Source organism: Thunnus maccoyii, chromosome 23 (assembly GCF_910596095.1).
Source record: "Thunnus maccoyii chromosome 23, fThuMac1.1, whole genome shotgun sequence".
Lineage (NCBI taxonomy): Eukaryota > Metazoa > Chordata > Actinopteri > Scombriformes > Scombridae > Thunnus > Thunnus maccoyii.
In genome coordinates, this window is record NC_056555.1 from 18,921,379 (window position 1) to 18,938,221 (window position 16,843).

The 16,843-nt window shown below is 39.2% G+C and overlaps 1 protein-coding gene across 2 annotated transcripts in view; it reads right to left on the minus strand.

Annotated features, from left to right (window-relative positions):
• The window catches only part of ppfibp1a (PPFIA binding protein 1a), a 35,043-nt gene that overhangs the window by 2,356 nt on the left and 15,844 nt on the right, over positions 1 to 16,843 (minus strand). For both annotated transcript variants that reach the window (XM_042403754.1, XM_042403753.1), the window contains exons 7-23: positions 16,697 to 16,789; positions 14,937 to 15,054; positions 13,182 to 13,243; positions 13,030 to 13,096; positions 8,057 to 8,175; positions 7,745 to 7,818; positions 6,625 to 6,661; positions 6,140 to 6,290; positions 5,034 to 5,169; positions 4,826 to 4,948; positions 4,246 to 4,396; positions 3,572 to 3,683; positions 3,395 to 3,483; positions 3,081 to 3,203; positions 2,830 to 2,955; positions 1,737 to 1,925; positions 105 to 263 (exon numbers count right to left, since the gene is read on the minus strand). In XM_042403754.1, the coding sequence (XP_042259688.1) occupies positions 105 to 263; positions 1,737 to 1,925; positions 2,830 to 2,955; positions 3,081 to 3,203; positions 3,395 to 3,483; positions 3,572 to 3,683; positions 4,246 to 4,396; positions 4,826 to 4,948; positions 5,034 to 5,169; positions 6,140 to 6,290; positions 6,625 to 6,661; positions 7,745 to 7,818; positions 8,057 to 8,175; positions 13,030 to 13,096; positions 13,182 to 13,243; positions 14,937 to 15,054; positions 16,697 to 16,789 (1,929 nt within the window). The remainder of the gene's footprint in view (positions 1 to 104; positions 264 to 1,736; positions 1,926 to 2,829; positions 2,956 to 3,080; positions 3,204 to 3,394; positions 3,484 to 3,571; positions 3,684 to 4,245; positions 4,397 to 4,825; positions 4,949 to 5,033; positions 5,170 to 6,139; positions 6,291 to 6,624; positions 6,662 to 7,744; positions 7,819 to 8,056; positions 8,176 to 13,029; positions 13,097 to 13,181; positions 13,244 to 14,936; positions 15,055 to 16,696; positions 16,790 to 16,843) is intronic.

A 16,843-nucleotide genomic window follows, 5' to 3' on the forward strand; every position in this document is an offset into this window, starting at 1 on the left:
TACAAAGTAAAGAAATTCATTCAAAATGCTTTAATCATTGTTTGAATTGAAGATGAAAGAAGCTTGACACCACCTGACTGGTTTAGTACCAGTGGGGGTCTTACCTGTTCCAGGTGGTCAAAGTTTTCCTCGTAGATCTGGACGCCCCTCTGGAAGCTGCTGCTTTTGGGCATTTCCACATTTAAGGGACAGACGTACTCCTCGCTGTCATCATGGCGTTTTTTCCTGAGAGTGCTGAAGCCGCCGAATGACAGCCGTCTTGGCTGAAGGAGGGAAAGAAAAGAAAGAATTATTTGATGGAATACATGTTTTTGAATCTCAGTACTTATAAGGAAGCTGCTGATGTTCAGCATTTTGCACTAAGTGGAGCTGAAGCTACAAAATTAATCTTTGAAGCACTTTTTCAGGCGGAAACATTAAACATTCCCCACTTCCTGCGTATCAATGGATGCATTTCTTTGTATTATGTGATGGTTAATTGAACTACTTTGCAAGATCTCTTACAAAATAGGTTTCTGATCACAATGGGACTCAAAACAAAAAGACGTGATTGACATGTTTCACTATTTTCTGATATTTTATGGCCAAGTCAATGAGAAGAGGAGGGTCTTCGGCAATGACTTAACGGTTTCTAGGTTCTGAGCAGTTCTTATATGAATAGATAAGCTGTTCAGAGATCTGGGGCGGCCAACACAAAGGCTCGGTTGCCTCTATTTGTGCCTGGATCTCGGAACATCCATCGAAGCATCTGGTTGGTCGACCTCAGTGCTCTAACTGGAGTATGATGATGCAGGAGTTCTGCTAGATAAGATGGTGCCTGCCCATTTAAAACCTTAAAAGCCAGCAATAAAATCTTAAAAATCAATCCTAAAACAGACAGGAAGGCAGTGAAGAGAGGCCTATACCGGTGTTATGTGATCACGCTTTTTTACCATTTAGAAGACAAGCAGCCGACAGCAGAGGACGAAGAGACATCTGATCCACACCCACATACAAAGAATTACAACAGTCTAACCCAGAGGTAATAAAAGCATGAATAACTCCTTTGAAATCTTTGGGAAGGAGATGATAGGTCTTTACCTTGGCTGAGAGTCTTAACTGAGGAAAGCTAGTTTTGACAACTGACCTAATCTATTTATCAAATTTGAAGGAGCTGTCAAAAATCACACCAGGGTTCTTAACAAAAGCTCTGTTGTGAGAAGCTAAAGGGCCAAAAGTATCATCAGAGTCATCCAACAGGTCAGGTCGTCCAAACATAACTATCTCAGTCTTATTTTCATTAAGATTGAGAAAATTTAAATCCATCCAAGTTTTGATATCTTTTAAAGAGTTCAGCAAAGGCTGCATTGAATCTTTTTGTTTTTATAGGCAGATAGATTTGTATAGTCTGTAGATGAATCTATAATAAAAATAATTGTTAGGTTCATGTTAAAATGTACAACAGCAGTATTTTCTGGTCTTGTTTGCGTGATAAAACCACAAAAACAGTATTTAGACCATAAAAAGACTTAAAATTTTCCACTTAAAGTACATTAAGCAGCTTCTAACATGGACAATATAATGTTCAACAACATTATTATTCATTAATAAAAGGCCTGATGAAAAAACAGCCTAATGTATATCTAATTCTGTAATAGACATAATACCTTCATAATAACTACTTCAATCAATATATTTGTCTAAAACACAGTTAGACAGAGAGGGATTTGTTTGTGAGGCGGTGGACTTGCACTTACCTTGACCTTGGCGGTGGCGGTGAGGACGGTGTAGTCGGGGTTTTCCAGACAGTCCTGTTTGAGCCGCTGGGCCTCGGAGCCGATGAGCAGGTGGAAATGTGTGGCCAGGTGGCGTCTCAGCAGGGTTTTGTTGGGAGGGATGTTGAGCAGAAGGGCGAGCGACTCCACGTTGAAACGAGGCTCCAACACCTTCGGAGCACGTAGATATTTGAGAAAACATCATGGGGAGAGGTCAAAGAGGGTAACAGCCATGACAGGGAACAGTGTCTGATACTTGTTATCTTGTCCGCTTTGTGAAAAAAATAATGAGAAATTATTTAGTCATATTACTCAGTCTTGTAATTCTCTTTCTTTCTTCTATCTTAACGTGAAACAAAAGGTCGGCAGTCAATCGTTCTCTCCCTGATGTAATCTGATAATCTTATATATAAATTAGAATGTCGTCAATAAACCGAATCAACCCTGTTCAGTTTATTCAGCAAGTAGATCTATTTACTATCTATCACGAATAACTTCTCATCCTCTTGAAGTGACAGAACAATTTTTTGAAAGTTTACAAAATACAGCAGTGAAAAGGCACTTCTACTGCTATTATTTTAGAAACATTGCATAGAAGCTATAAGTTCAGAGCTGCAACGATTAGTTGATTAATTGATTAGTTGATCGAAAGAAAATGAATAGACAACAATTTTGATAATCAAATAATTGTTTTGAGTCTTTTTTTTTTTTTTTTAGGAAAAATGCATTAATTCTCTGGATCCAGTCTTCTAACTGAATATCTGTGGTTTGTGGACTGTTGGTTGTGACAAAACAACATTTTTCACTTTTTACTGATATTTTATAGACCAAACAACCACTAGTAATCTACTAAGTAACCATTACCACTGAGTAATCATCAGTTGCAGCTCTATGTAAGTTACTACATTCTACTTTTGTAATTGTGCCCTGTATTCATTTTACTTTTTTGCAAATTTCATTTCACATGTTCTCTAATTTGCCGCTACCATAGTTATTTCCCAAAGGAATTGTTATATTTCATCTAATTTATCCAAACTTTCCTCATAATACTCATCCCTTGTCCCCACCCGCTCACCATCAGCCCTCCATGAACACCGCTGCCTCTCAGATTCGGGGCGTATTCTGCCAGATCTACGGAGCGGAGCCACTCCATTACTCTGTGGTTTGTCCACTGGGAGATCTCTGCCGGTGTGATGTTGTTCTGGACCGAGACGACAGAGTAAAAAAAAAAAAAGCATATTTCAGAAGCAGATAGATCCGACACAGGTTTAAAAAGGTTTTAAAACAAAAGGAAGAATGTGTGGGTTGTGACTTCCTGTGTGATACCTCATCAGAGGGTCGTCGCCTGAGACAGCTGGGTTCGTAGGAGTTGAGGCGGAGAACCTGAATGGCCCTCTTGATGCTGAGGTGATGGAGAACACTGCCCACCTTCAGAGACAGCAAGTCCTCCTGGGAAACAGACACGGGATCAAACCACAAAGAGTTATCACAAAGTCATGTCACCTGTTGAATGATTTATTTAGTGGGCAAGTTCAGTCAGAATAGAAAAGTTTCTTGTCACTTTAAAGACAAAGTAGCTCTACAAGCTTTCACACAGGCTCCACTGCAACGTGAGAACGTTTGAAAGGTCGTGAGCTCACCACTGTCATGTAGTGCAGCATGCGTCCATCAACCCGAGCTTCATCAAAGTGACTTTTATACTGCGGGAGGCCAATATCGTCCAGCCATCCTGAAACATCAACATCAAGGATTTAATCTGGAGGTCTGACAGTCCAGAACAGTCATTTTCACAAGCTCTGAGATGACATCACACTCACTGGTCACCCAGTTGTGGTCCAGTTTGCCCTTCAGATCGTCTTCCTCTGACCCGAGAGCCTGCAGGGCCAGCTGGAGCTTCTTCCTGTGTAGTGGCTGCTTCATGCCCAACTCCTGATGATGTTAACAGCAATAAAACATCACACACAGGAAACTTCAGACAGCAGCAGGTCAAAGGTGAAACAGTAATTTTGCATCCAATTTCTTTGAACTTAAATCTGATTCACAATTCATTAATCTTTAAAACTTTAAGCCAAAATATGAAAGGTCTGAAGTCAGCTTTGAAAGGGGTTTTGAAAACTACAAATCGTAAATGTGCTTTGTTTCAACATAATTGTTGAATTCTGGAAATATAGCATAGACCTTTAAGAGATTAAAATCTGGTCTTTTAGCTCATTTAGGTTTTCTGACACCACTGAAAACAGGAAACTGTCAAAAGTCAAATAATCCAAAAATAGACTAGGCAGGAACTAACAGAAGGTCACCCAATCATGTGTGCTCCAACCAACAAACTTCAGCTTATTCTCTTATTATTTCTTTATACATTGTTAAGAGGTATAGAAAAGGCCTGAAATCTGAAAAATGTGCCATATAACAACACAAAGCAGCACTGTGATTTTGTTCAAAGAAAACAAACTGTTGGTGTAGTAAATATTTCTCCTGAAGACATTCTCACCTTCTCCAGATCGTGTTGTGAAGCCTGCAGTAGTGTTTGTCCAGATTTGATCCAGCTCTGGCCTTGGGCGACATATAAACCAAGGCCCTGCTCATGCATCCACTCGGACACCTCGTCTTTACTCCACCGTGAGAAAGGAACATCAACAGCACTGGCAGAGACAGAGTATTGATCACAGTAAATCAACATATAGAACCTTAACTAAACACTGAAGTCATTTAGAAGACTTTTCTGTATACAGTATTTTCTTTCCCATAAGATCAGAAGGCCTGTAGAGCTGCAACTAATGTTTTTTTTGTTTGTTTAAATTAATTCATCTGACAATTAATTTTTTGATTAACTGATGTATCGTTTTGTCTATAAAATGTCAGAAAATAGTGAAAAGTACCCATCATGATTTCCAAAAACCTATTAAAGTTAAAAATTTGAAAGACTTGAATGAAGGATTACATTTGGCAGCCTCCCTCATTAGTAAACTATTCAATCACAAACTTTTTTTTGCAGTAGCTTATGTTTTTAAATCTATGTCTGCACTGTATTATAGGTTATGCCTATAATTTATAAATATTATTCCACCTACTTGTTTTTCAATTCACGTGACCAGCCGAGACGAGGGCCGGCTGTGGCTCTGACTCCGCCTCTCCTGAACTCCATCTCTGCAGCATCGTCGAGGTTGAAGGAGGTGGAGTGACTCCTCTTTAGCCTGCAGGAGTGAATATCACAGAATAAATGACCGAACGTGATCTTATATTACAATAAAAAGCAGCTGACAGACCCCGGCTTGTTACCTGCCAAAGAATTTCTTAAAGCCTTTGGACTTCTTTTTGGTTTCTGGCGAGGAGGACGGAGGAGCTCCATCCTGGGATTTCCGTGAAGGAGCACCAGCCAAGTCCAGGTGATCTGTGCCTTTACGATCTGTCTCAGCTGTAAAATAATTACGTACATATTAACATGTACAGCCAAATATTTAAATAAAACTGGACCAACCATAACCAACCATGAGATTTTGGCCAAATGCTGCACTACAAGACTTTCTTTCAGGAATCTACCAGCTTCAAACAACACTACAGCACAACTAGAGGAAGCTCCGCTACAATCCAGGTTTTTATTTTACTGTCCAAGTTCAATAACCTTGAATATCACGCCTGAGACCACCCATGCAAAGGACTAGTAGATTACTACAACACATTCCACATTTCCAGCGAATGAGAAATGCTTCACAACTTAACTGGCCGCCATCAAAAGAGCTTAATTGCAGATGGTCTGAAGTCATGGATGAGGGACAGCTGGATGATTTAGTGAGATCACTGACAGAAACACCTCAAACCACAGACACGAAACAAGAAAAACATCTTTCAATGAAATAAAAAAAACATTTTAATGAAGATAAAAGCAGTGATTCCCAACTTTTCTTGTGAAATATAATTTAGTTTTACCTCTTTAGGCCTCTAAAATTATTCAAATGTAACAGTCAAGAGGAAAATCACTCTTTGATTTAATTGCTCACACCTCATTGACATTTGACTTATGTTCAGGGATCACAAGTAAAAAAGGTTGGGAACCACTGATTTAGAAAAGTGGGGGGAAAGTTGTTTGTATGTATCAGAGGGCAGTGTGACAATGTGATCATTTGTCATTAGACTGAGCTCATATGGTCACATTATTGTGTCAGTATTGTCTTTATGCACATCCAGCTGTATCATCCAGAGCTGTGGGGCCACTCTGCTCTACTGTACCTAACGCAGGTGCACTCGCACTCCGTGAGCGATCTTCATAAATACCAGCCGTGGTAAAAACATGAGAATCGGTAACAAAACATAAAAAGACACATATTAATATAGTGAAAAATGTGACTGTTGTAAATTCCAGTACTGCATGGCAATCAGGAGCTCACCCAGATTTGGAGCACTGGCCGTCTGCTTGCCTCCACGCAGTTTGAAGAAGCCACGACCGAAGGAGGCGCGGGCCTTCTTGGTACCAAAACTGTCATCACTTGTGGCGTTTGCTTTTGGAGAGGAGGAACCAGATCTTGCTTTATCTTTAGTCTGTGAGGAAAAAAAAAAGTCCATATAGAGAAGTCAGAATAGGGGAAAAGGAGGGAAATGTAGTTTCACGATTCAGCCACTAGGAGGCAGACAAGGACTATCTGCAGGACAGGCTCACACAGCGAATCCTGTGATTGGTCCTGTGACCACATAAAAACTGATATTGGATGGACTCACATTCTTCATAATCAAAGTTCAAAAAGAAAAGAAAATGAGTGTTTACACTATTGCAATTAATATGACTTTATCAGGCAATTTATGCTGTTAAGTCGGATCAGTCGACTTTTTCCACTAGAGACTCGACCTGTGCACATTGGAGAGGGCCTGGTCTTACCTGGTCAGTGCTGCCCGGCTGTGGGACGTCTGAGGAACTGAAAAAGCAAGAAAAAAATATTAAAGATTCATTCAAGAACTGAACCAGTGGTTACAGAGTCCTGAAATATTCTCTGCATGAAGTAGAAGTACTGTTACTTTGCTGAGAAATCACGTTTATAAAGTCAGATCAATGGTATAAACTTCTGAAAGAGAAAAAAAAGGTTCATGTAACAGTTTACGCCAAATAAGAATGACATGAATTCCCTAAAAATTTAAAATGTTATTCAACAAAAAAAGGACAATGTCTCAAAGCAAGATAAGATAAACCCTTTACAAAGTTCAATACTTCAGACAAAGTGACTCTTTACAAAGTGATGATAAAAGAACAAAGATAAACAATTACAGTAACATGAGTAACTAATTTGTCGATTGGACAACTGAAACTAAACTGCCAACTTCAGTGAACATAGTAACCCGCACATGATCTCTAAAATCTGTGACTGCAACATCAGCCGTCATAAATTCAGACTGTTCAGGACAAACTGTCTGCTTTTGTAAATGAAATTAACTTTGGAAACTTCAGCCAAAAACATCAGCTAGAATAAATTTTGTGTGAATAATTCAATGTATCCAGTGCACCAATTCCACCCATGAGAGTAAATAAAGCAAAAGCGGGAGGTTTGGTGGCCGATCGAACGTACTGAAACTTAAAAAAACCACAAGCAAATAAACTAAACTAAACTAAACTAAGCTAAACCTAGCTCCAGCAGCACAGAATATTTCTGGGGACGCCACAACAGTTTTTAATGTTTTCTGTTGTATTGCGACAAGCATAACAAGCATTTTTGTATTTTTATTGCACTGCATTTCTTTATGACACATATGTGTGATCACATTGGTGAATATGTTTCTTAATTAGACTGAGTTGTAATTAGTCACAGCTTTTTTTTTTTTTTTTAAATTGTCAATGTGGTGAAAATGTTTTCTCCATTTCCTTGTATTTAGTCTGTTTACTTGCATGTCCTTAAGCTACAGTGCTCTCAGTGCTTGAGCTCTCTGCAACCGTGCGGTGGGTTTTTAATAACATGTAGTAACAGGAAGTAGACAGAGAAGCGTTGAGCGATGAGCGTTGGTGTTACCTTTCTGCTGCCTGTAATTGTCGTTCTCTGTCCAGTTCATTCATTTCAGACAACACTGCTATACATGGAATTGACTGAAAAAAAAGACATAAAGTAACAGTGAAAAACATGATTAATTGGACATATTTTCTCCAACAGCAGAACATTTACACAGCACAACAAATAATAAGCCAAACAAAAGCTTTGAATTCCTGGTTAAAACTATTTCAGCGTGGGAGGCTGAATTTTAATTTTTTTTTTTTTTTTCAAAGGAAGTCTAGAGTCTGGCGTTCATCCTGTGTGCAAATTGTTTTGACAGAGGTTTGTGTTTACCTCGCCAGAGCTCCTTCCTGCCTCCCCCTCCAACGGTAGAGTGACCTGATCCACCTCCATGGCTACAGGAAGTGAGGGATCATCTGGGATATCGTCATAGTCGTCTTCCTTCAACTTCTCTGAGAGGACAATTAGTACAGTTAACAGGGATAAACTGAATCATAGACACACCTAGATCAGTTTATCCGGCCATAAAACTAAGTGTATGTCATCAGAGAGAGCAGTTAAATAATGTAGAGTGCATGAAAACAGTCTTTTGAGTACAAAAATACACAAAAATGTATCTCTTGAAGTTTATTTTCTTCATATTAGTGGTTATTTGGAGGTTAAATGGTTCCCAATTAATTACCAAAGCATTTTATCTAGGGCTGCAACAATCATTAGGGCCTGAGCCCAAAGGGCGAAGACCCTATTGTTTTTCGTGCGTTTGTTTCTTTATTAGGGCCTGAGCCCAAAGGGCGAAGACCCTATTGTTTTTCGTGCGTTTGTTTCTTTATTATTCTTTCTTTATTAATCCGCCACTTTAACTCTAAATTTGACCCCCTAAACATGCTCAAAAACTCACCAAATTTGGCACGCACATCAGGTCTGGTGAAAAATTTGATAAAATGTAAAAATTAACCCCCGAAGTGCCAAAATGTGCTCTCTAGCGCCACCTATGTATCTAAAACGGCCGCCACAGCCCGTAGGAATGTCGTAGAGAGATCGAACTAAAACTCAATTATTCGTCTCATCAAGACCTACAAATCATACGCTGAAACCCCTGACCTAAATCCAACAGGAAGTCTGCAATCAGCTTTTCAAAATAAGACTTTGCCCCAATTTTGGCCCCCGAACAAACGCTATCTCCTCCGAGGGCGTTAATGGTATCGGCTTCAAACTTGAATACATGACTTATCACACTGTGTTGAGCAAAAGTTATTAAAAACTTTGTAATAACTCGAACGGTTTAGATTTAGTAAGCCCTGAAAGTTGGAGTGCGACATTACACCTTACAATGTAAACCAATGGGGAGGCAATCTCTGGGCATGGACTTTGTGCCAAACTGGGGCATCTGGCGTCTAAACTATAAGTCCGACCACTTTCAAACCTGTATCAATGGATTCGCGACGAAAATTCCTACAAAAAAATGTGATTTTTATGTAGGATTTGGCCAAAGTCATGGGATTTATGAGGATATTTCACAAGAAGCGTTCTCTAATATCCTCCTCTCCAACTGCTCCTGGTGATGTCACTCCCTCAGTGCTCTGAAACATTCCGCAATACACACTCATTATAAAATCACAGGAGGAGCAAGAAAAGACTTTAAAACTCACACTCTAATATCTCAAAAACAATAAAAGATAGAAAAAACATGTAAATTCAAGATTTGTAGGTCAAAGTCTCGTGACTCATTTAAAGTTCAAATGAAGTTTGTATCTAAAATTATGTGGAAGCAGTAAATGTTCAAAAAGGTGTGGGTTCGCTCACACTCTCCATTCAAAAATATATGAGTATTTTTCTGTGTCCAGCTGCAGTTACTTATTGTCTCTACACACCTGACAGTACACATGTCAATCAAACTTTCAAAATAAAAGCACACCACACTTGTAAGAAATATCCCTCATTTTTAAAAAGCGTGATCTGATCCCGACGGGCCAGAGTGCAACAGGAAGTATCATGCGTCGTTCTTTGTTGTATTACTCCTAGGAAATTTGGCCGATGCACCTGAAATTCACTCAGCTAAGATGTAAGACCTTGGTGATGCTACATTGGGCAGGTCATGACCCATGACCAAACGCCGTTGCCATGGCGACACATCCTTCGCCATGAAATACGATGCTGTATTTTAGGGACAAGGGATGGGTCTACAATCACAAAACTTGGCACACATGTCTGGAGTGACACCAGTTAAAATCCTCGATACTTCATTTGCATAGACGTGACAATATGGCTCAACAGCGCCCCCTTGAAAATTTCAAAATTGTAGCCCCGCCTTCCAGATTAACCTAGGAAAAAGAAATTCGGGAGGCTTATGTATCATGTGAAGACGCACAAAAAAGCCTCTTGGAGCCGTATTGTAAGTCCTACAGGAAGTCGGCCATCTTGATAGAAGTGGTCATTTTTCGCGTTTATGTATCTCATCATTGTCCGCAATCTCAATTTCAAAATATGATTTTGTGCCAATTTTGGACCTTGAATAAACGCTATCTCCTCCTAGGGCGTTAATGGTATCGGCTTCAAACTTTAATACTTAACTTATCACACTGTGTTGAGCAAAAGTTATTAAAAACTTTGTAATAACTCGAACGGCTTAGATTTAGTAAGCCCTGAAAGTTGGAGTGCGACATTACACCTTACAATGTAAACCAATGGGGAGGCAATCTCTGGGCATGGACTTTGTGCCAAACTGGGGCATCTGGTGTCTAAACTATAAGTCCGACCACTTTCAAACCTGTATCAATGGATTCGCGACGAAAATTCCTACAAAAAAATGTGATTTTTATGTAGGATTTGGCCAAAGTTATGGGATTTATGAGGATATTTCACAAGAAGACCACTTTGAAATCTTTCCTTCCAGCTGAGAGGGAGAGAGAGAATGGGAGGGGGGGGATGGGTTAAGTAAACATCTACTGCCTGTGACAGAAGCCCTTGGACTGCACCACACTCCAGTTACTTAATGCTTCTACATATCTGACAGCAGTGTTCAATCCTTACTTTTTTTCAAGGAGTACATGTGCTCCTAAATGACAGAAATTAGGAGCATACATATAACTTTAGGAGCACACTGAAAAATGTTCAAGTAAGAGTTTCTTAAAGAAATCAATTCATTACATACATATTTACAATTTATCACATACATATTTAAACTCTGTGTGTGTGTGTGTGTGTGTGTGTGTGTGTGTGTGTATGTTAATCACAATTTGCTGTTTTTAGGGGTGCTTGATTATGGCAAAAATTATAATCACGATCATTTTTGTTCAATATTGAGATCATGAGTATTTAACATGATTACTTTTTGACTGTCATCTTCTCCAATTGCTGTTGTTCATACATGCACATATTTTTTCTAACATGGCTGAGGGGACTATTACACATGTGATCATATATTGTACTAATGATCAAGAAAGACTATAGCTGATATGAGGGAAAAACTCAGGAAGAGGGTGGCAGTAATGCACCTAATATGCTGGTTGCCAACCGTTGTTATAAACCAAAAAGGGGAGGGTAAAGTATTTTTCCTCACAGAGTGGTACATCCTGTCAGCCGAGGGATTTCTTATCTGTGCAGCTGAACACAGTAGTTCTCTACGGACTGTTTTACCGTGATGGTCACGGTTTTTTTTCCTGCGGGTCTCATTCACTCAGCTGGCCGACAGACCCGCTGATTCTCTCCGCTTTATCCTGAATAACAAATCGGGACTCGGTGCTCCGTTTGGATCTAAGCAGAGAGCCGGGGTTAGCTGAGAGGCTAGCAGAGGCTAACTGGTTGTGCTTCTTTCGGTCATGCTGCAGTTAATGCTCCGCTGCTGCCTGTTTGCTGCCTGTTAGTTGTGTTCACCACGCTAGACTATTTTGTGTTTGTCCCGCTCGGGACTACTGTGTTTGTGCTGCCGTGAGTGAGAAAGTAAACTGATTTGTCGATCTGAAATCAGACAACGTGCGTTACAGACTGCTGTCCGTACGTGCGCTCTCTGTGGAAAAAGAACCGCTTCTCTCTCTCTCACGATCGCTTTCCCTCTTCCCTCTCTTGTGACTAACACTACACTCACGCGCGCACAGATACACGCACCGACATCGTTTTGCACATCTGATGGTCAGATAACGTCGGACAAAAGTGTCCAACCTGCAAGTGTCCAACCCTGTGCAAAGTTGTTTGTGTTTTGTTTGGTAGAATTAGATTTTAGAATAGCTATTTATTGAATGAAGCATTTGTTAACTTTGTTAATTTTGCTGAGTTTAATTAACACTGTTATATCTTTAAAGAGAAGTTCTTTTGTCATTATTGGTAACATATTGTGAAAAGTGGCTGATTGAAGGAGTCAGAGCTCGAATTCAACCCTTCTTTGTTCACCCTTGAATGATTATCTCTCAGATATTAACATTCTAGGTGAACTCCCATTTATGAGATTACCTTGTTCGGTTATTAGTCCCGGTTTCCGGGTGGTGCTCCGTATTTGCTAGTTCATATTAATAATTCTATTAATTGTTTTAATTAATCATTATTGATAATTGATAATTATAGCAAATACTCAACTGTGTTCCTCACAGATCCTACAGTTGGTGCCTGAATTATTGATTAAGGTTAACAATATTTTGATTTCATAATCCATAATTGTCTGTGAACAGAGGGGTGGGCTCACAGAGAGACACTGGTTAGTATTGTGTGTCTAAAGATTCTCACACTGATCATCTCCAAACGTTTTCTTGGTTCCCAGAAGCTTAGGTGACTGCGCCGTGGCCTGCTGTGCGCAAGGGCGCGAAGGCCCGTTCAACGCTGCTTGCAGCTTTAATTATTTTTATTATTGATTCATTTGTGAAACATATTTTCAAATAATCAATTAATTCTTTAGTCTATAAAATGTGAAAAATGCTGGTCACAGTTTCCAAGAGCACAAGAAGAAGTCTGTAATCTTGTTTTGTCCGACGAACTTAAATATTTTGAACTTCAAATAATTTAAAAACAGAGAAAAGCTAAAAATCATCACAATGGAGAAGCTGGACTGAATCAATTAATCAATCTTGATAACTGTTGACTTTCTATCAACTATTAATTAAACCCCTAATATCATTGATGAATTTGATAAATAAATGTCTGTTTACTAAGACAGATCTTAAGAACATAGATTTTCAAGATATCATTTTATCAGCCTTAACAACAAGTGAAGCTGCTTTGATTCAACTTTAATTCAATATTAATGCAAATTTCATGGTTAGTACATGACATAAATGATGAGCAACATTATTATGTATGATCTTTAAACACAGTCTGACCTTTGACCAGCTCCTGCACTTTCTTGCATTTTGTAAGCGACTCCTCCAGCTCTTTTATTCGTCGCTCCTGTAAAAAAAAAAACCCACACATAACATTACAGTGACGACTGCTTTAAGTAAATCAGTGACCACATCGTCACATTACACTGCACCTTCTCATTGTTGACGGACGTCAGTGACTCCAACACCCTCTTCATCTTCAACATTTCTGTATCTAGAAAAAACAAAACAGAAAAAAAAACAGATGCTTTATGCTTGTGGAAGGTTTAGTGTAGCTTCAAGCTCACCCAGCTCTGAAACCAGCCAGCACAAATCAGAAATATTGAAGTCACAGGGGCTCAGTGTGCTTGTCAGCAAAGCTTCTGTCTCAGCTTGTTGCTGCAATGAACTCTTAATTCAATTATCGCCACAAAGTATTGAAAAGTGGGACTTTGTTTGTTTTAGTGGGAGCGCTACACAATTAAACATATGCCAACCACTGGGTAATCTAATCCAAAGCAGGTTTATCCTCAAGGCAAACCTCATGTGAACTCTAAATGTGTTTACATGAGTAGAGTTTCTGATTATATTGTGGTAGAGAAGTAGGGTTGAGGTTTTACAGCATTTAATCCGATCATTATCCAGTACGGAATCTGCTGTTTCAACTTTAAAACTGCTCTAATGAATATACTTTACATGATTTGGTTCAGTCTCACTGGTCTCCGCAGCGTTGCTCTAAAAACCCAGCGTACGCTACCTGTCCAGCACTGAACAGCAGACAGAGAAAGTCGGTGGAGCGTTTATCAGCTTCACTGCCAGATATTTCCTCTAGGAGTTGATGGAAACCAAACAAGAGCTAAAAGCAGAGTGAATATTGTACATAGATTTGATAAGTGGTGGGAGGCATTCTTTATAAGGTGATAATATGTAAAAGCTGTGTTCACAGCTTGTTTCTGTCCCAAAATCGGCTATTACAGGTTTAACTCACAAAGGTTATATACAACATGATGTTTGAGAACCAAAACATACAGATTGATGCTCAAAGAACAGGGTTTTCAGCCACAAAGCTAAAAGAGCATTGCTCTTTGCTATAAAAAGTAGATAAAAGATCTGATAAGATGAGTTAAACTATGAGCTTCCCAAATATATGGTAACTACTTGGAACTGGATCCAAAATAAAATGGTAACCTCTATCAGAACTCAACCCTACTCTATATAATATAAGAGTCAGGGTGGCCTCTTGGTCTGGGTTCAAATGAGCTTCTGAAAAGTCCTTTAGAAAAACTTCCACTTCTGTAGGTGACCTGGACCTCTGACCTTTTTGGGAGGAAAGCCAGCAAACTGCAAATTTCTCTACCTAATTGCACTGCAATTAAAAAATTCCCAGTCAACACTTTGCTTCAAAATCATCAGCTAGAGGCGTAGCTTTTGCAGATTTGATGTTGTCAGTGTCTGAACAAACAACTCGAGTCTGTACAGGGAGTTGAAAGACAGAACAAATACATAAGATTGTGTTATACAGCAACATGAGACTCCCCTTTAAATAAATGGCATTCCTTTACCATCACAGTGGATAAGATAATGTCAGCAGCAGACAGAAGGAGTAGTGGAAGTCAAACAGGCAGATGTTTGGTGTCGACCCACAGACAGATAAAGCAAAATAACCTCAAATTACCTCATTACAGTTTGGACTGTCTGAAATGTTAGACAGTGAAAAAAAAAGTTTAATGGAGGAATTTCACTTCTCAAATCCAAATGAAAGAGAGGTACTCATTATTTTTTCAGGAAGGGTGCTGGAGGGGGATCTGGTGTTACTGGAACAAGGAATGCTTATTTGTCCAATCCTCATAAACCCTTTTGTAATATTAGAGTCGGACTCCATGAAATGGTACGAGACGCTCTCAGACCATTATTAAAACAGCTCCGACCTCTCTCTCCTCCGTCAGCTCTGTTGTGGCTCTCCACCCTCAGTCTGCTCTCGTCCTTCAGCCTCCTCAGCTCCACCTCCCGCTCCTCCAGCTGCTGCTGCAAAAGCTGGAGCTCCTCCTACAGATAAAAGAAGACATTAAGTTAACACTCTGCATTCCCCATCACATTTTTTAGTAATTCAGGCTTGGGAGGACGGATGTAATTCATTTAGTCAGGTTACAAGATAATTTTTGAATCATCGTTTTTTTTAGAGCCAAGACGCACATTACTGAGTATGTGACTCATACAAAGTTAGCCTCTGAAAAAATTCATAAACAGAAAAAAAGGAAGGGCATTACCAAGACTTACAGTATAATAAATCATAATAAACTCAACTTATTAAACTTAACGAGCAGGATAATGTTACAATTACAGCAGCGCCCAACTACGGCTACAACTTGTGATTATTTTTATTATCCACTCAAATCTGCCAACTATTGTGAATTCAGTCAGTTATGAAATAAATTAATTGTGTATAAATTAGTCAAACTGTCAGAATTACAAAGACAACAAAACTATTAGTAAGATTTTGTTAGTCAGTAGATCAGTTAAATAGTTAGTTAGTTAGTTAGTTAGTTAGTAAAACTCTGTTCACTATTTAACACACTGTAGATCTCATGAGATGACCAGTGGTTCTCAAACTGTTTAATGAATCTCATTTACGAAGGAAACAAATTATCAAAAAAAAGATTCAAGATCACAAGATTCATGTCAGCAAGACTCATTCGGAAAGTAAAATGACTTCTAAAGTACAAGATGGGTAGAAATATGCAGTTTGTTTTCTATGTGTAATGTTATTTCAATGGAATTCAAGTCATTTTGTTACTTGTCTCTCCACTATTGTTAATATGATTAACGCTTTAATTTTAAGATTTTTAGAGGCCTGCTGAGATGAAAGTATTGAGAATTTCACAAGAAAAAAAAGTTACATCTGAAAAATATACACGGGAACTCTTCACAGTTTGGGAACCAGTGCACAAAAACCAGTATACTGCAGCATGTTATATGGTTAGTATACAAACCGTAGTGTATAAAATACTGGACGCACACAAACTGTCACATCAAAAGCTGCCTGAAGAACGTACTGTTCAGAAAACTAATTCCAATCAAGATGTACCGATTAACAAGAAGTGTAGCTTTATGACCAGAGAAATGTACCATAAAAAGAAGAATGTGCTTACTGTAACTCAAACTGTGTAGTTAATATGTTGTTTCTGTCTACAGGTGTTAATAGACAAAAGCTAGTAGAGGATTTGAACCTGGTACAAATCTTGTAACCGGTACAGGTGGAAGCACTTACAGCGAGTGTGGTGGAAAGTCAGGAAAACAGGGTGCAGCGGTGGAGAAGGAGCGGGTTTAGAGGATCTTAAGGGGCCAGAAAGAAGAAGAAGAGTACAGGCTGGAGATTAAATCTCGTTCACCTCATCTCCAGTGAACCGCTTAGTGTTCCACTTTGGACGCTTGACAGGTTAGCATGTTGCAGAAAGATGTTAAAATAACAGTAGAGAGGGAGGAGGAGGAGGAGTGGAAACGGGTGAAAAAGGGGGCAAGGAAGGAATGAGCAGAGAAACAATGTCATGGCGGTAATCACAAGGTTTTAAACATGTAATGATGTACTTCAAAAGGACAAATCAATTCAGATCTGCTGTCATAGTTCAATGTACAAGAATGAAGTGGGCGCTAGCTGGACTTCCTTTAGCAGTGAACTGCACACACTCACTTTAGTAGCTTTGAGTTTCTTCTCACACTGCAGTCTTTCATTCTCTATGTCAGTCACTCTGAACCGCAGGTCCGTTACTTCTTGGTACAAGCCCTGGGGAGGAGAAAAGAACTCCCATTACCCATTAAACTCACAGCGAAACCTGCA